Source organism: Tremella mesenterica, assembly GCF_000271645.1.
Source record: "Tremella mesenterica DSM 1558 unplaced genomic scaffold TREMEscaffold_8, whole genome shotgun sequence".
Classification (NCBI taxonomy): Eukaryota; Fungi; Basidiomycota; class Tremellomycetes; order Tremellales; family Tremellaceae; genus Tremella; species Tremella mesenterica.
In genome coordinates, this window is record NW_006711232.1 from 50,638 (window position 1) to 68,748 (window position 18,111).

Consider the following 18,111-nt stretch of genomic DNA (forward strand, 5'->3'; position numbering starts at 1 on the left):
TATCACTCGATATTGTATATGGGTTTTGACAATTGTCAAAGTCTTACTTTGACATGTTGTACAGCTCATCCAGAACGTGTACTGTACAGGCTCATTGAGAGTAAGAGTAATCGGAGGAATCGGTAGTATTGGGGGAATTCCCAAATCCATGTTTCGTCCAGAGTTCTGCTGTTGCCAAACTGAGTAGGATAGATTCGGGCTGGGAATTAGCTAGACACTCATTGACAACTACATATGTTCGGCTTCCTTCGTACGGAGACACAAGGTGTGGGCAATTGTGTATGTGTATGGAGAGAATGAGAGAAGCATGTAGTTCGTCGACTTACAGTTTCCAATTGTGTATCTCTACCTCTTCTACTCCTCATCCCTTCTTCTTTACCAGATCTATCAGAACGAAGTATCATACTACCACCTCTTCCTTTTCTCCCTTTTGTCTTAATCTTCAACGGTGCAATTTTTCTTTCTTTCTCTCCAAAGTTCTTCTCCTTCAAAGAGTTCCTGAATTGTCTGAATGATGTCCTTTTTTCTTCCACCTGTTTATCCTTTTTTCCTTCATGATACATTCGATCTCTTGTTGAAAGGTATTCCTCTCGTTGCAAAGAACTCTGCTGTTCGGATAAATTCCCTTGTGACATAACCGCAGGAGTTATTGGCATTTTAGCTGATAATGGCATACCAGTTTCTTCTCCCCAATTTAATTGATGAGAAGGAGGAAGTATAGGTATTCCATCTTCACCATGATAATCAGAAGAAATACCAAATTCAGATCTCGCTGGTGATGTATAATTCCTTACGAAAGCAGCAATAGTATCTCTTTCTTTATTCCTTTTCTTCTCTTCTTCTTCATCTAACCACATGGTCGTTTCACCAGAATGACCAGATTGAATAGGTTGATTTGTTTCATGAAGATATTCCGAAGAAGGAGGATATTCTAATGAAGAAGAAATTTCATCACTATCTTGTCGATGAGGTGGTACTGGGAATCCAAAATTATTAACACTGAATAAAGTAGCAGTTGAAGTTCTACGTGAATCGGCGATTTTCAATCCTGGTTGATCTTTCATAGGTTGTAATATAACGATGTCTGTTGTAGGTGTTGGATCACTTAAATCGGAATAAGCACTGGATGATGATGTACCTGATAATGCTGAATCGGGCGAGAGACATTCTTCCACTTCCACTGATAAGTTGTTTGATGATGATTCTCCAGTCTTGAGAACGGAGGGTTCAACTTGGGGTTTAGCTGAAAGTTTAGGTTTTCGGGTACGGGGACGTGTGGGAGAGTGAGGATCGGATGAATCAATGGAAGAATCGGCTGTACGTTGTCGAAGAGCTAAAAGAAGTGTACCGACACTGGTCCAATCAACATATATACAAAGAAGAAGGGAAGAAGTCAAAACTTACATATGTTCTTCACCTTGTAATTCGATTTGACGTATTTGATCATTACAAATAAATACCTGTCTGGCTACCCTATCGCACCTAGCGGTGATTTTGACCATCGCTTCCACCACTGTAGCCAAAGCATTCCTATCACCTCTGGTACCTTCCTGCAACAAAACCGCCATCTTATCCCTCTGCAATAATAATTTATCATATTTCTCCTTCAACCTCTCCATCTCCGATCTCAACCTGCCCTCCTCCGATATGCTTGTTCGGAGAGATTCAGGGGCGAGCAGACGTGGTGTGGAGAGTGCGAGTGAAGAGAGAGTGGTATCGAGATATTTGTGGAAAGTGGAGTTTCCCAAACTTAAACGTAACGCAGGAGCTGTTTCGGTGCTCCATGGTAAAGGAAGACTTTCAAAACCTCTTCTGGGTGTACCTAAAGAAGGGGTTGAGATGGTAGAGGTTGTGGTCAATAAAGAAGACTTTGATTGAGCGGAATGTGATCGGCGATGAGTAAGTCGGATATATTGTGGGGTTTGAAGAGCACGAAGTTCTGCTAATTGTTTTTCACCAAGACCGAGAAGAGCATCACCGGTAGAAGAAGATCTTCTACGTTCAATGAATTGTTCTCGTGTCGGTAATACCGCGGCACTTTCTGTCCGACGAAGAGGAAAAGATTGAGGAGGAGAAGAAGGTCGAACGGTATGATTACTATCGTCCGAACCGGCTCGTTGACCTAACATCTGTGGTTGTTTCCCAGTGTTCTTGGTTGGTGATTGGTAACGAACATGTGTTCTTGGTTTTGGAGAGATTTGTCGAGATGGTGAAGGTGTGAGGTTGGAAGTACGAAGTCTGAGAGCTACGGGACGATGTTTAGGAGTTTCAGATTGGACCATTTCTGTCGAACGTGAGGGACGAGTTGGAGTGGTGGGTGGTTCAGAGCTTAAAGCATTGACGGTTGATGATCTTTGTCGGCCAGTCGTAGTGTTAGTCAATGAAGCTGATCTAGATAGAGGGGAAGATGTCGTGGAAGCCGCACGACCATGTGTGTGAATTCTTGATCCATAAGAAGATGGAGGAGTACCAAAACCAGCCATTCGTTGTTGATATCGCTATCTCATTAGCATTGTCCTCACTGGATGCGAATGACCATGAGCTTACCCGGTTGGGAGAAACGTTGATAGGCTGTGCAATTCGAGATTTTCTCTTCTCCTCCGATGTATCAACAGGGGTAGGGGGAAGAGGAATGGTAGGAGGTGGTCCACTAGGAAACGAAGCATCAGATGGTCTTCTAGCTTTGGCAGGGGACTTGACAGAAGTGGGAGTGAAGTCGGTTTTGCCTGATGAATTTTTTCGTAAAAGTGATACCGATGGGGTTTTCTTAAGATCGTTGGATCGTATAGGCGAAGGACTAGAAAACTTGAACGAAGAAGGTGGATTACGATCTGTTTGAGGGGAAGAACCGAATTCAGGACTATTGGAAGCGGGTGAAGCAGAGGGTATAGGAGTAGAATTGGAAGTAGGTGTGGACCGGCCACTTTTGAAAGAGAAAAAGGTTCGCATTTTTCGTACAGACACAGTCAACAGGACAACCTGAAAAAAGAAACAAAAGACCGGGAAGAAGGAAGAAGGGGAGACAGTAATGAGAGTGGGGACTGGGGTTTTGGGGATAAGGGTCAGTCGAGACATTTGTAAGATAAATAAGTAAATGGATCATCAGTCGTAGATCCCTGACGGTAGCTGCTTACGCTGCTAAGAAACGGATACCGTCCGTCGTCAAGAACGGTCTTACTATCTCCATTAGCATGCGGACGAGCCATTGGCTGGATAGGGATCCCTCGTTTCATACGAGACAGATTGGGTTATTCGAGGGTCATACAGTTCATCAAGCGTTCCACCCCTTGAGCGAGTGGTTCAGGTCCGCAGAGGACAGAGACGGATCTGATGATAGCGGGGTGGCTTGAGTATGGGAACGTGCCACCCGGAGAACGGGAGAACGGGAGAATGTGTCACGGTCAGGCAGACTTGGGGCCTGGTATAGAACATTTTCTGAAAAAGAAGGACAAAGCTGAGGAGAGATCCGTCGTGAGGCAGAGTATAAAAACGATGGGACCTGGTTTGAGGTGATTCAAGGTTGATCGTGCGGTTGGCGTTTGGCGCAAGAGATGGAGGAACGCTCAGTGCCTGAGTTGATAGCGAGAATGATGGTGTCCGGGTGAGTGACATGTTGTCAAGGTGAGCGTCATGGTGGAGGGCGATATATGTATGTTCAGTCGTCCAGTAGTATGTGTGGCCTGTCCTGTAGGTAATGGTATGGAGTTGAAAAAGGTTGGAACCCTGACATCAGAAGGCGATAGTGAATGGCCAGCGACATCGTGGCGTGAACGTGTGCAAGCACAGAGGTCCAGCCGGGCGCAGAGAAATATCGCGAGAAGTAAACCCCGTAGGGTTGTAACGCTTCTCACAGCGTTAAGAACAGATACTACACATGATCTTAGCCAAAAGAGGCCAGAGAGGATACTAGATATGCTTTTCGTTCATCTTCGGGTCCTCCACCGCCGCTACCGCCGGGCTTTTCGGAGTTGAGCGGTTGGCTCAGAGTCTCAAAGTGGGTGTGGCGTGGGGGACCTCCACTCGATGTGTCCACTTTCAGCTTTCTTTCCTTCCTTTCTTCAGCACCGCTCTAGCGTTGACTTTTACCTAGGTGTCCTTGGCATCTCTGACAAACTCGCACTCATCATGGACTCTGTATATTTGTCGTCATGACTCGGTTGTTGTCCCGATTTTTACATATCCTCGTGTTACGAGCTGTACAGTCAGTGGCATACGGTCTGTGGTGTGGGAAGCACTATGAACTCGGTGCTCTCAACGTTCCTCCCGCACCGGAAAGTCGTTTCACCTCCCCGCCCATCTCTCCTCAGCCTTTACTCAACTTTCGCTGCTCAACATCTAGCTCCATATACATAGCGGGTGATTTGAAGGATCATCCAGGAATCATCATTGATGCGGAGGTTACGAATGACGTTGGTCAACCATGTGAGTCCTCGTTAAACAAATCATCTCCAACGCTAATGATGGTCAGACGAAGGCACCTTGGGGCAAGCCTTGAATGTGATCGTTTCGACGAAGGATATTGTACTGGCCAGTGGGTCTGTTGTCCCCGGCACTTCCGGTACTGTGCTACCTCTTGACTTTTCGGCACTCTCTGCAACCGGAGAGTCGTACATCGTCACTTGTACGGCGCAAGCAGGAGTAAATATCTTCACCGTTGAAACTGAGGCATGGTATCTACCTCCGAACCCGTACGGAGGATCCACTGTCAAGGTCGATCGGCATAGTGGGGCCCTGATGGTTGAGGAAGAGGACAGGTGGGAGAAGATATTCCCCTTCGGATGGTATGACGTGAGTGCTCATTTATCTGCCTCTGAATGAAATACTCATCCGGACAGAGCTTTGACCCAGAGGATCGGTCACGACCAAACTCTCTGAGATCGCCATTGAATGTAAGCTGAATGCTGGACAGTCTTCTGCTCAGAGCTGATGAAGGAGGGTGGAGAACCCGTCCAAGTGGCATTGCCTTCACCGGAAAGTGCTATTGGAATCGATGTAAGCAAGCCTATCTGTTGAACTATTGTACTTCTTTGCTCACAATAGCCTTATTTGACCAACATCGAACGCCTTGACCGAGCCAAGAGACAAGGAATGAACATGATACATCCTGTTCCTCCCGTACCCCATTATGCTCCGAACAATGACTGGACGGTCACGTCCACTTACATGGCTCACGCTGAAATTCTCGGTCTTGGTGTAATGTATGACATGCGTCACTGTAAGCTTTCTCTCTATCGTCATCTTTATGCCTGACCATCAGCTTTCACAGATCTTGGTTCAGTCAAGGATCAAGTCGAACGATTTCGTTCTTCCCCAAGCTTACTCGTATGGTACACTTCAGACGAGCCGGACGGTCCCCCGACTTCATTAGACTCCACCGTCGATGCTCGCTCTCTGATCCGTGATTTAGATCCATACCATCCCACCGCTCTTGTACTCAATTGTGCAGACTATTACTTCGCCTCTTACGTCCAAGGAACCGATATCCTCATGCTTGACGTTTATTCAATCGCAATGAACCCCATCTGGTCCAAAAAGTGGTCTACTCCTGTAAACTCCACATTTGGTGCATCTGGCTGCGACAATTGTCAGGGCAATTTCCATGATCTGTCTCGACGAATAGATGAGGCCAAAGCTAGGTTGAGGGTGATGAGAAGAGAAAGGGAGATACCAGTATGGATCGTACCGCAAGCGTTTGATGATCATGGGGATGAATTTTGGTGGAGGGTCCCGACGGGTGATGAGGAGGTTGTTCAAACGATTCTGGCGGTGAATCATGGAGTCATAGGACACTGTGCTTGGTTTGCAAGTTCAGCCACGCCGGATTTATTGGGGGTGAGTACATGTTGACCTTTCATAAATATCTTACCCACCCTTTAAATTATGCTTGGTCTGTGGAAGAATACTGAAGTGATCAGGGAGAGGGAGAGAAGAGTTACACTGGGTTCGAGCTGATCTCAGAACGTCTCATTCATATCCAAACATCTATACGAACAACGTCATTTTCTCCTAGATAACGCCCATACTCGTCGACCTGTACTCACATCCCTTCCTTATCATGACGGAAATGGTGTAGACGCATTCGCTTGGACATCATTTACGCCCCATGGGACAGATATTCTCGTTCTCGCCGCTCACTTGAATTATATCGGACTCGAGGCCAAGACGACTTTTAGTCTCCAACTCTCGGGTCAAATCAAACGGGTTTTGTTCGGGGATGTCAGGAGTACATCGAACGGTGATGTTGTGTTCCGTATGGGACGGACGAGCACCGCAGGGGTCATTTTGCATATCGCGAAAGAGAGTGATACGACGGTCGATATGGATACAGGGGAGATGACCCTGGTGAAGAGACTTGGCAAGGGGAGTGAATTAATGGAGTTGTAAGCTAGTCCTATGCTTCATGATACTCTAGACTGGTGTCAAGATAACTAATGCAGGACACTCATCTGGAGATTTCGATCTCCCAAGCTCAATCTCATGGGCAATGTCATATCTCAAAGTGTCATCCTGGTGTGGAGGGGGTTACTAACCATAATCATGTTTCCTATTCTGTCCACTTCTACAAACCTCGTAAGGGATCGGGTGAAATGTTGTCTTGGTCCTTCTGATGATAGATTTCTAATCTTCTCATGGTCTCAATTTCATATGGAACAAACGAAGATGCATGCTGATCTGTCAAACTCTATGAATCAAATGACATTGAGTCAAGATGACTCCGCGTCAGACACTGAGGGATTCACGACAGAAGGTAGCTTGAGATTCCTGAATATAATGTACGTCGAGCTGTCACAGGGTCTCACTGATGGTGCAGCCAGACGTTCCTCTGGGTCCCTCCAAAACCCTTGAAGTAATACCTTGCCAACTGGAACGCCCGCGAAAAAGTGACAAGTATTGGGCAGTGAGACCGGAGGGAAAAGGTGCTTCATACTGGATATGTCTGAGGGTTTCCATCTGGCCATGATGCTTGCCGTTTGCTGAGCGGCCGTCTCGTCTGGACATTCTTGGGTGGAAAAGTAGAAAGTCCACTGGGAAGGATCAATGAATTGTGAATTGCAGGATGAAAGCACTCACACGTTGAACCACCATTTTACAACGGTAAGAAAACGTGGTTTGTCTCGTTGACGTTCGAGGAACCTCTTGGAAATGATGCTCTTTCTCAGACCTGCTCAGCAGAGGGTCGAGGTACCCCTCCGGACGGTCGTTCTCAAAATAATAAATCCAGTGTTGGCGTGCTATACCCATGTGGAATCCGTCTTTCCCCAGACTGTCTGATTTCAACTCACTAATCATCTTCTTGATCACTTGACTCTCGCGCTCTTCTATAGCACTGCGCTTGAGTGATTCACTTCCATATATAAAGGCGGTCATATTTCGGCTTTCAGTCATATTGTGTAAAATCAATGTTAAAGTGGGAGATGACAGTCTCAAACCTCGAAATCGGCCCTTTATAGACGCAAGGACGACTGAATTTTGTGGGCGGAGCCAGCGACCGTCTCGTCCATAGGCTCCTACCTACTCGAAGAGGCAGAACCCCGAGCCCATTCAACTCAAGGCGATGCGGTCGGATCTGCGCCTTGTTGAAATTCCCACAATTCCCACGCCGCATCGCCTCTTTCCCACGGGATCTCGACGACCGTTTGCCCGTGGGCCCGCGGTTTTATCGCATGTCGGATCTCCTGCCATGTTGCCTGCCCGTTCGGTGTGGGAAATCTCGTCCCACGCATCCTTCTGACCGGTGTATGAGGAAAATGTCAGTGCATGATCCGCCCGATATGGAATGTGGTCCGGTCATGAGGATTGGACGAACCGATGCAATGCACATTCCTGTTATACAAATCATTTCCCCCTAAGATCCAACTGTTACAAACCCAGTGATATCAATCATGATCCCCCACTATGCTGGCGAGTACGATAGGTGATATCATGCCGATCACCAAAAGGCCTGTTCGGAGATATTGTCCTAGTTGTTCGGAGTCGGAGGAATGTTCAGAGGCGTCTATTCGAGTGGGATGAACGTGTGAGTGAGGTTTGGCGGGTGGGGATGAAAGAGGTTGAATGACCGTGGCTACATAAAGGAAAGAACCGCCCTAGATGTCAGCCAGAGCATCATAGGGATGTGCGAAGTTTATGTACAGTTGGCTTTCTTGGTATGAGATGAGTCGAGGACTCACAGAGAATAACAATGCAATTCCTGTCCACCAACCTAATCCATCTGTATCGCTCGTCGAACTCCCCAGACCTCTCCAGCCGAATGCTTTCACTAGCAGATACGTGAGAATGGCTCCTAGTGGTGCGGCGAGGGAGAAGATGAACAGACGTTTTCGAATGGACGGAGGGGATATGGAGAGGGAGAGGAGGGTGGTAGTTAAGCCAAGAGCTGTGGGGCCTGGTCGTGAGTCAATCGGCCTTGTTCCCTGCTTTTCTGGAGAGTCATCCAGCCCATCTCAGTGTCCTTGTATCATTCACGTTTGACCTGGGAGCGGGAACTCTCCCTGATTCTGATGGCTGACAAATGAATCAACTATGCCTAGTCATAACACGATTATTTTGGATGGAGAATGAATGCCACACTCTCGCTGGCCTCTCATAGACAAGCCCCAGAAAGCGTGCAGGAGGGAGGGGACGGGGGTATAATCAGAAAGGAAAGGCATTGAGAGAGAACATGAGCCTACCTTTATGCACCATGACAGCCAAAAAAACGATCAATCCCAAACTTCCTCTTTCTGACAAACTGCTGGCTCCCAAAGCTATCCCATCCGCAGCACCATGTATCACCAAACCCAACGTCGCATTGAGTCCATGTATTCCACCCTGAGTGGTCGCTCTATCTTTCCCATCATCCACATGAAGTCGTTTGGGCCGCGTTACGATAGCCGTAGCGCTGTTCATATGTACCGATGGAGGTCTTCCGCTCTCTAACGAAGGACGTCCCGATCCCTCGGTGTAGAGTGGGTTCGCGAGTGAGTCTGAACTGGATGACGGGGACGGAGGAAGGGAATGTGGTGGATGTGGAGTGAGGGATTCTATCAAAAGCATGAGGGCAAAACCGGCCAAGAGGGAGAGACCGATAGCGTGGACTGGGGAGTCAGATTTGGAGTCGGAAGATACGGAAGAGTAGAGTGTGTTGATCCCCCTGCTTGTCAGCTCGTCTCTATCATACTTGAGGTCACGTGTGACTCTAAAGATAGGGAGGTGTGAGACACGAGGGTGAGATGATCAAGGATGCGGAGTATGTCAGGTCATATGAGTAGGGAGAGATCAAAGACGTACTCTGGGATGATGATTGTCAAAGCTGCACCGACGAGAAGTCCCATTCCCAACACAGAGATGGCTTTTAATCGCTTTCCTATGAATTAGCAGTGAGTTTCAATGTCTTTTCATACTTGCTAAGATGTATGGAAAGATGGCGTATACGATGAGAGACTCACCGGTCATGACAGAGTTGAACATGAGTGGAAGGGATCCGGCTAGCATGGAGGCTATGAACATGGCCACGCATTGTGCGAGAAGAATAATCAATCCCATATCCACTCCATGTAACAATCTCTTCGATCCTGGTCTGACAGTGTCAGTAGTGATAAGATGAGGATGTTGTGAAAGAGGAGGTAATGTAGACATTGAAAAGTGAGAGAGAGAGATAACTGGCAATGACGTCGGCGATGTGCGAGAGAGCACAGCTACCTTAATGTGCGAATGACAAGCGGTGAGATAGTCACTACTAGCAAGTGATAGTTGAACAAGTGAGGGAAGACAGATGTCACATATATGAGTAGATGTCATGACCGTCGAGGTCGTCTAAAAGATTGAAACGGTGATCCATTGATGTGTGTGGGCCATCAGGTCTGGTCACGGTGTCGAGGTGTCGCTAGTCGCTTCCCTTGTGGGGTCATGGGTCATTTAGGTCTTCTGATCCGCAATAGTCGCAGTAGTTGACCTTCCCTTCACTCTACCAGTATCCTTTATCATATCTCTCCTATTTCTCACTATCGAAACATCATCCGACAATAGTACTGATTGTGAGATCATTGTTTTTATCCATCTCCGACTCGCTACTCAATCCAGTCGACCCGTCGTGACATCTCATCAAGCTTCAAGCTCCGACGGCCGACGCAGGTCAACATGACCGATAAAGGAAAGACGAGATCTCGTCCTACCGTGGACACATCTATTCAATCAGACTCCCATTCATACCTCAGAACGCGTTCACCTTCACGATCTAGATATAATCAAGAAGAAGATAAAGGGCAAGATGATGATCATGTTCGACCTTTATTTGGACATTTACATTCTCCCACTTATCCACCTAGATCATCTCAATTCTCTTCCACTAGTATTCGACGATTACACTCCCTTATCCGTCTACCTCCGAGTTTGAAACGAATCTTCCTCTCACCAGTATATCTCGTACTTGTCTTCCTATGCGTTCTATTGACGTTCTTTTTCTTACGATCTGATAGACCATTTGACACGGGTTCTCCCTTCCCCTGGGAGAATCCACCATCATCTTTGATAAAGCTACCCGAAGAATACGCCCCATACCTCCCTGATCTCAATTTGCCCGAGATATTATTATCGCCTCAGCTCGAACCACTGGCATCGCAATTGAAGAAATTTTTACTTCGGCCAGTCTTAAGCTATGAAGAAAGCGACGCAGCGAATAAAAAGCTTTGTCCGTCAGAGATCAGTGACAGATTGGTCAATCCTGATCAGTACAATGGTGATGGTCAGTTCTGGAGGGAAGGTGTGACTCCAACGGTGGTTTATGAGAAGAGAGCTAGTCTTATTCACTTTTTAGCTAAACATGTGGAGGAGGGCAGAACTATTTTTGGAGCTGAGGTGGGACAAGGACAGGGTATCGTATTGACCGGAGGGAATCAGGTAAGCGCCATGGTCACACATCCGGACAAACCATCCACTCCCATCAAGATGTGTCAGGTTATACTGCCAAGATAGAAGTCTGACAGATAGGATACAACTCTCAGGATGATTACACTTCTTCGACATCTCAACAGACTTGGTGTGAAACTTCCAGTAGAAGTATTTCACTATCCTGACGAACTACACGAGGAGGAACACAGAGAGGCGATACGTGAACTCGGCGCGACCATACGTGAGGTCAGTAATCGTGTTTACGTTTGTGCCAGAGTCTGATGATATAGATACAAGGCGTCGGTAAGGTCGACGGCGTTTGGAAGAATTGGCAGATCAAAGGTCAGGCGATAATACAATCGTCTTTCCGAGAAGTTCTATATATCGATTCTGGTGAGCATCTCATCCCTGATGTTTATCGCAGAGACAACTCCCCTTCAGCTCTGACTGGCATCACGCTCCCCAACATCAGCATCAACTATCTGATAGTATACCAAGAGTTGACGGATAGATAACATTCCCCTTCGCGACCCCTCCCATCTTTTCTCAGCTCCTCATTACCTCAACAATGGTCGTGCAGTTTTCTGGCCAGACTTGTCCAGAGACCATCCAGATAATGCCATATGGCGTCTCGTTGGCGATACATGTAATCTCCGTGAATGGACGTTTGAATCGGGTCAAATCGTTTTGGACAAAGGGGGAAATGGAGGTCTCAATATCGCCGCTTTGTACCTTGCGGCTGGTATGATGGCCGATAGGGATTTTTGGTTCAGGATGTGCGGAGGAGATAAGGATACCTTCCGCTGGGCATGGAGGATGTTGGATATTAATCTCGCCACCAGTCCGAGATGGATGTCGGCTCTGGGGTTCAAGAATGGGTTTGAGAATGGAAGGTTTTGTGGGCAGTGAGTCTGTCTATATTGCCTTTGAATTGTATCTAACTGTCTTCCTTCGAGTGTCCCTGGTCGGAAAGTGAGAGAACCCTGGTTGTGCAATGGTCATCGCTGGTCTGGATCCTTGAATCTGACGTGATGAGTGAGACGGGGATGAAGAACAAGCTAACACACAGCACTGTCCTTCAATACGACCTCGTCATACATGAAGGAGAAGAGCGAGAGCGGCCTCTGTTTGTGCATTCGTACGTTATCACATTTTTTTTCTGTACTATAAGAGCTATATTGATGAAGAAGAAATTTATTAAAGCATCTGGGATCCGCCAACCTGGGTCGTGGCAAGCTGTTCACCCATGTGGTCAGTGTCATTCTTTGTGGTCATCCCTTACAACCCCTGTTTGTCGTATTTCCGTAACGCCACATCTCCTTCTTCAACTTGATACTCAGCGTTCTCACTCGGGTCGCTGTGAAGCATGACCGAATCTAGACAATCTTGGACCTATTCAGTATTGCTACTGTATCAGAAAGACGGACAAGTTGTGGGAAAGAAAGTACTTCGCTGATAACCAGAAACGCATGTCTCTCGACGCATCACACGAACCTACCCTAAACTACGCCCATGCATGGGTCTACAACGGTGCCGCCCGTGGAATGTGTCTTGACCTCGACTGGCATCCGTTAGCATACGAACGTCTCACCGACGCAGAGAGGGAGATACAGAAAGTGGAAGGGATTCCCGTGGGACAAATTGAAGGAGGAGTGTTTGAAGGTTTTGAAGATGCTTGGTTTGATGAAGGAGGTAGGATAGGGGGTTGGTGATTTGTGTTCAGTTTGATTTGAAAAAAAATAACCACTGGGTGGTTTGACTGACCAGAGGTAAAGTAGTAGTCAGAAGTAAGGGCAAGCTCTGAAGACTTTCGATTGTATAGAGATCTAGAGGTTCATTTGTATTTCTAGATGTATCTGTGAAGGATATAACAGTAGAGTTGCGGACACTGTTAGTACTAGTTACTAAGTAGAGTTTCTACTGCGAGTCGGTCAAAAATGTCAATGAAAAAGAAATCATACACGTTTCTTAGGTGTTGAAATTTCTTCCCCTTTTAGCCCTCTTGTCCATCTATCCACCTTGACTGCAACTGACTTATAACTTACTTACTTTTCATGTCATCACTCTCATTCCTGTCTTTCCCTCTCCGTCCAAGTCAAAATAAACGCTTATGTCTCATTCGACGTTCTCGCCCACATTCCCAAAGACACCAAAGCACCTTATCCAAACCTCAATTCCAAGCTCACACTTTATACTCACCTACAATCCCTCACCTCCAATCCCACCTCCGATCTCTCTCTCTTCAACCTAACTCCACAGCTCTTTACCTTCTCTCCACTTCCCTCTCTCCTGAATCATTAGAATCTATCATCTCCATTCTCTCTAATTCTTTCCCCACTTCGATAGGTTCTTTCGGTATCACTTCCCCAGGTGAAGAGAATTACATCAGTTTGGTCATTTTCAATGATGGAAAAGTATTCTCAAGTGAGTTATTCGGACCACCCGAAACCAGCGTAGGAAGAGCGCAACGACCTGCAAACTCAGATCAATCGGACTTTTCGTCGTCTGGTCTTCGAAGATCCGCTGGGGGTGGGAAATCTCTTCCAAATGATTTAGAAGAATCATCGGGATCTTTCGGGTCAGACGTGAGCTGGAATGATGTTCTTGCTGGGAGATCAAATACGCAAGAGAGACGAGAGGAGGTAGAGTTGGAAGATGGAATAAGAAAAGCTAGGGAAAGGGGATGGGAAGATATTTGGAGTGGGAAGGTTGAGGAGGATGAAGATATCGAACAATTACGTGGTGTCAAGTGAGTTTGAGTTCCTTTCTCGACATCTTTTCTCCCCCATGATGATTCCTCTATGCACTCCATTTCACCTATCACTAAGTACTGATCATCATAACGGCTCACTCTTGACATCCGATAATCTCATGTCACCTGTCTTCTCATCATACGATCCCTTTTCCTGTTCAGATTCCCCCTTGACGGATCACGGGAGTAAAGATCAGTTTCCTTGGTGTAGACGTGGTGACCTCCTAATGAGCTCGTACATGGTATCTTCGAAAACTATCTGAGAGTTGAGTCTCAAGGATGAAAGAGTAATCACTAATCTTCAGAGCGAGAAGTTTGATTTATCTTTCAGATTCATCTCCTTATCGGACTGCATCCGCTTTAGGAAACATGTTCCCTTCTTCTGTTAACGTGAGTCCTCCCCTTTATTTTCCTTCCAAGCCCTCAAATATGTCACCCTCTCGACTGAACCATCTTCCTATTGAATTTCCAATCACATTTGTACTTGTTGAAATATCCCGATCTCGTACCCCCCTCCCATTTCGTCTCCGATATTACAAACCATTCTCAGGAAAGAAGTACTAATCTAAGGCGGGGTTCATCACCGCCCCTACTCCATTCTTAACTGGTCGTCCGCATACTTTATTACTCAATTCTAAACCGGTACATGCTTCAGCAGTAGGAATAGCTTTACCTTTTCCTCTTCGATCACAAGTGGATTATGGTCTTAGTGCTTTAAGTGAACAAATGACCATATCTTCGTACGTCTTCGTCTTTTGTACCCCCTCTTTCATTGTTTCATTTCATTTTCTTTTTATGGTTTATTCAATTCCCCGACACGCTTGCTCATAGAATGAAAGAGGACCGATGACGTAGGTTTTAGGACAGGGATTGAGATTGATAATCCATGATCGACTTTCTTGGGGCATCTTCCGCCAAAAACGAAATAACGGAGAAGCTGAAATGGTATAGAGCAAAAGGGAATCTTTTACTTCGGATAAAAGAAGGTAATGGTAACCCAGCACAAGCTCTGATTTCCTCTATCCAAACTCGGTTTGGGGATCAGGGTTTGAGGAAAGAAGATGATTTTTATCTTTCCATCAAAGTATGTCTCATCCTGCTTTCCATCCCCTTGCCTTTCTCTTCTTCCCTGACTCTGCCCCTTCCCCTCCCTTTGCCCCCTCTCAACCTTTCTGTCACTGTAATCTTACTTCCCTCCGTAACAGCCCTATTCTCTCACAAGTTCATCCATGTCTTGATCACATACGTACAATCATTAACTCTGTCTCTTGTCGGGCAAGTAGGTCTTTACACAGATATCAAGCAAAGTAATCAAAACCCCGACTAACAACCAGGATCCCTCTGGTGGGAGAATGGTGAGAATCCTCAGTGGTGATCCTTCCCGAGGTACGATCTCCCTAGACACATCTCTCTCCCTCAAACCGAATACAAAAGTAAAATTCATGTATCGACCCAATCCTCTCTCGTCTATATCTCTCCCGACATCTCAAAATGAAATCCACTTTGTCGCTTTGGGGAAATCGGAGTTTGATGTCCCTACTAAGATTGGAAAACCTCGGACGGAGAGTGGATTTTATGGATTGAGCGAAGGAGGGTTTATGATGAATCAGAAAGAATGTAATGTCGCCGGTGCTACTTTACGATTAATCTCCTGATGTTGCTTGAATAATGAGTAATGAGTCTTGTGCAATGGAGGAATAGAAAAAGGTATTTGATGCATCCCAACAACATGGAATTGCCCATTTTGACCCTACATGTTCCATTATTACTGATGACAACTCAAGACAAAAGGATATCACGCCGGACACTCACTAAGGGACATAAGTCAACTTGCCTAGGATATCACTAGCTCACCCGCATAATTGCTGAATGGAATATTTATGATACCATGCGTCTCGTGGAATCCAACCACCTGCCATACCGGCTGAATAAGACCATTCAGCTGCGTTTTCCGTTTTCCATGTCCAGTAGATCCTATGTATCAGCTATGCTCACTCTCCCCGGCCGTCCCGGACACTTTATCCAAACCTTCATCTTCCCCCTCTAATTCCTGTCTCAGGGTCACATATGAGGGATTGAATAAAAGACGACGAAGGGAGAATGCCGGAAGTTAATCTGAGAAAATGTTAGATGGGATGGATGAACAGATAGGAAAGGTAAGGCACAAAATAACCAATCACTCACCAGCCTTGACCATGATTTTCATAAGTTTGAGTTTGAACATCCCAGAATCTCTGCATGAAATCTTTGTATTCGCTATCACGTCAACAACATTTAACACAAAGACAGCAAAAAACTTACGCGGAAAAGGAAGACCCGTCACCTGTTTTGGTAGAGCAATCACCAACGTAAGATGAACCAGGAAGAGTACCGTCGTATCTCGCACCAGTACCGCGACCGTTTAACCATAAAGCACAATCGGTAGATGCTACTGTCCATTCTCCGTTGACTAACCATAATGGAGAACCATCGAAAGTAGAAGATTGTTGGCATATACCCTGTAGGGTCAACGTCTGACATCCTTGTTTCGTAAGGTCCAAGATCAGTAGGGTACTTCACGAGAGAACAGGCTGTAGAGATTCCTCGATCGAAAACCGAACCATTTGAGAATGGATTCAAGAAGGGATTGTGATGAGTTTTCATAGGAATTGAGATATGAACCCACCTGAATATGTTGATCCCAAGTCCATTCGTTGGTAGGTTGATCAAATATCTGATAACTATGATGATCTATCATTACATCTTCGTATGTTGGTTGTGACATGTAATTGTTATAAGTATTGAGAGGTTGAAACCCATCATGAATAACCAATACTAAACCTGATTTACTACCAGATCCTTGTGATGCCCATGGATATCTTGCAGCACCGTAAGCATCATACCAATATTGTCTTGTGGTCGATAATAATTGTTGGTTGAGATATGTAGCAGGTTCATTGAGTAAACCAAGAGCTGTGACGACTTGATAATATGATGAATCGGAATATTTCTGCGACAATGATTGAATGATATTCTTCGTACGTAGGACATTGTTGGAATTGGTAGCCCATAACGCATTTCCTCTTCGACCGGAATTATCATAACCGTTTTGAGAACCTGGAGCACCGTGAAGATCTATCATGACTTTCAGACCGTGATTACGGGCCCATCCTATAGCTCGGTCGAGATAAGCTGCTGCTCCTTGAATATAGGGTTCTCCACCGGAGACGTCGTATGCCCAAAAGCCGATCGGGATTCTAACGTGATTCAAACCGGCGGCTGTACGTCAGCGCTACGAGTACTCGATGATATGTTAAGCTTTAAAAAAATCGGGTGACATACCAGCGATAGCCGCAAAATCAGATTCGGTTATCCAAGTGTCCCAATGTTGGCGTAGTGCGGCTTGTGCTTTGCCTCGATTTTGCAATTTGCAGAACGTGTATTCATCAACTATATCGTCGTTTCCTGTGTTTTGGAAGAGTGAAGGCTGACTTTCAGTTTGGTTTCAAAGCAAGAGGGAGTGAAAACTCACCGTGATGAAGGGTTCGAGAACCAGCCACTACGATCATCAGCGGCAAACATTACGGAGGAATAGCAACCACTCACTCCACCAATATTGACACCACGGATCTTCCAATCACCATACTGCCAACCGACGTTGACATCCCGTTGTTGGATATTGAGTTGTGAATGGTTTGTGGATCCAGTACCACCGAAATGCTCACCGGTAGGTAAGGAGAGTGTGAGGGGGAGTAGGGGAAGAAGAGAGAGAAGAAGAAGAGTGAATGAGCGGAGCATGTTGTCAAATGAATTTGAGGAGGAGAAGATCGGGAGTGAGGATTGAGGAGAGGATAGAAGAGAGAGTGAAGAAGGAATGGAATGATGAAAATGCTAAAAGTTGAGTGTTATATATATACAAAAAGAGGTTTTGATGCCCGGCCGATACTACAAGCGGTTAGGGGGTCCGCTCTCTAGCGTTTTACAACCACAAAGGACGTTTGGCCCGTCGTCGTCGGGGCTACGATTCGCCGTCGATCGTCCGCTCGACAATGACCAGCGTCCTGATGACTTCTGCCTATCAAGACGGATACTCACAGTGAGTATGTATTGGTTGTTCAGTAACCGACTACCGGTGGTTTTCAGCTGAGCCTGGGTCTCAGTAGTCGCAAGTTTGATCACTAGCACCATGTTGGCGAAGAGTGTCGGCCATGTGGCCATCTCCTGGTCGCTAAAGGACCTCGTTTCATTTGCTACTTGAGGCATGTTGCTGTTTGACTGTCTGCATAAAGTCAGCATTTCCTGCTTGACAGTAGGTCATCATCAGCTAAGCCAGGGCTACAGGCGATTAAAATGTTCTAGTCGTTTAGAAGACAGTCAACTCTGAGAATGTTGGACGAAGAGGGCCGGATTGTTTCTTGGAATGACGTAATGACCACGTCGGAGGATTGTCGATGAGCATCATTAAAAAATGTGCGTTGGAATCAGGCTTCCTTCCGAACATCAGCACTCGG

At 46.2% G+C, this 18,111-nt stretch overlaps 7 protein-coding genes across 7 annotated transcripts; 3 read left to right on the forward strand and 4 right to left on the reverse strand.

Moving 5' to 3' along the window:
• Positions 1-91: 91 nt before the first annotated feature.
• TREMEDRAFT_63338 (uncharacterized protein) lies at positions 92-2,949 on the reverse strand (the record flags this gene model as incomplete). Its single annotated transcript, XM_007005684.1, has 4 exons — positions 92-199; positions 327-1,353; positions 1,405-2,498; positions 2,548-2,949. 4 exons carry the CDS (start codon positions 2,947-2,949, stop codon positions 92-94), a joined length of 2,631 nt encoding a protein of 876 aa, XP_007005746.1.
• Positions 2,950-4,148: 1,199 nt separating this feature from the next.
• Positions 4,149-6,384, forward strand: TREMEDRAFT_63339 (uncharacterized protein; the record flags this gene model as incomplete). The annotated part of the gene is made up of 7 exons (XM_007005685.1): positions 4,149-4,422; positions 4,469-4,788; positions 4,851-4,889; positions 4,936-4,992; positions 5,041-5,215; positions 5,258-5,832; positions 5,959-6,384. 7 exons carry the CDS (start codon positions 4,149-4,151, stop codon positions 6,382-6,384), a joined length of 1,866 nt encoding a protein of 621 aa, XP_007005747.1.
• Positions 6,385-6,786: 402 nt separating this feature from the next.
• TREMEDRAFT_63340 (uncharacterized protein) lies at positions 6,787-7,386 on the reverse strand (the record flags this gene model as incomplete). Its single annotated transcript, XM_007005686.1, has 2 exons — positions 6,787-6,927; positions 7,072-7,386. The coding sequence occupies 2 exons, from the start codon at positions 7,384-7,386 to the stop codon at positions 6,787-6,789; spliced, it is 456 nt and encodes a 151-aa protein (XP_007005748.1).
• A 415-nt stretch (positions 7,387-7,801) lies between these two features.
• On the reverse strand, positions 7,802-9,587 carry TREMEDRAFT_71929 (uncharacterized protein). The gene is made up of 5 exons (XM_007005821.1): positions 9,429-9,587; positions 9,271-9,346; positions 8,673-9,133; positions 8,172-8,386; positions 7,802-8,087 (listed from the first exon to the last, which is right to left on the reverse strand). The coding sequence occupies exons 1-5, from the start codon at positions 9,523-9,525 to the stop codon at positions 7,878-7,880; spliced, it is 1,059 nt and encodes a 352-aa protein (XP_007005883.1). The 5' UTR covers positions 9,526-9,587; the 3' UTR covers positions 7,802-7,877.
• A 352-nt stretch (positions 9,588-9,939) lies between these two features.
• TREMEDRAFT_44612 (uncharacterized protein) lies at positions 9,940-12,738 on the forward strand. Its single transcript, XM_007005632.1, has 7 exons — positions 9,940-10,878; positions 10,969-11,115; positions 11,160-11,262; positions 11,381-11,774; positions 11,939-12,007; positions 12,060-12,120; positions 12,333-12,738. The coding sequence occupies exons 1-7, from the start codon at positions 10,120-10,122 to the stop codon at positions 12,579-12,581; spliced, it is 1,782 nt and encodes a 593-aa protein (XP_007005694.1). The 5' UTR covers positions 9,940-10,119; the 3' UTR covers positions 12,582-12,738.
• Positions 12,739-13,046: 308 nt separating this feature from the next.
• On the forward strand, positions 13,047-15,222 carry TREMEDRAFT_15842 (uncharacterized protein; the record flags this gene model as incomplete). The annotated part of the gene is made up of 6 exons (XM_007005544.1): positions 13,047-13,398; positions 13,525-13,618; positions 13,927-14,011; positions 14,192-14,361; positions 14,573-14,705; positions 14,956-15,222. Coding segments are annotated over 6 exons (1,101 nt in total), but the record flags the coding sequence as incomplete, so codon positions are not given.
• A 249-nt stretch (positions 15,223-15,471) lies between these two features.
• On the reverse strand, positions 15,472-17,398 carry TREMEDRAFT_32166 (uncharacterized protein; the record flags this gene model as incomplete). The annotated part of the gene is made up of 7 exons (XM_007005569.1): positions 15,472-15,595; positions 15,806-15,877; positions 15,923-16,119; positions 16,287-16,879; positions 16,943-17,087; positions 17,133-17,159; positions 17,207-17,398. 7 exons carry the CDS (start codon positions 17,396-17,398, stop codon positions 15,472-15,474), a joined length of 1,350 nt encoding a protein of 449 aa, XP_007005631.1.
• Between the last annotated feature and the right edge of the window lie 713 nt (positions 17,399-18,111).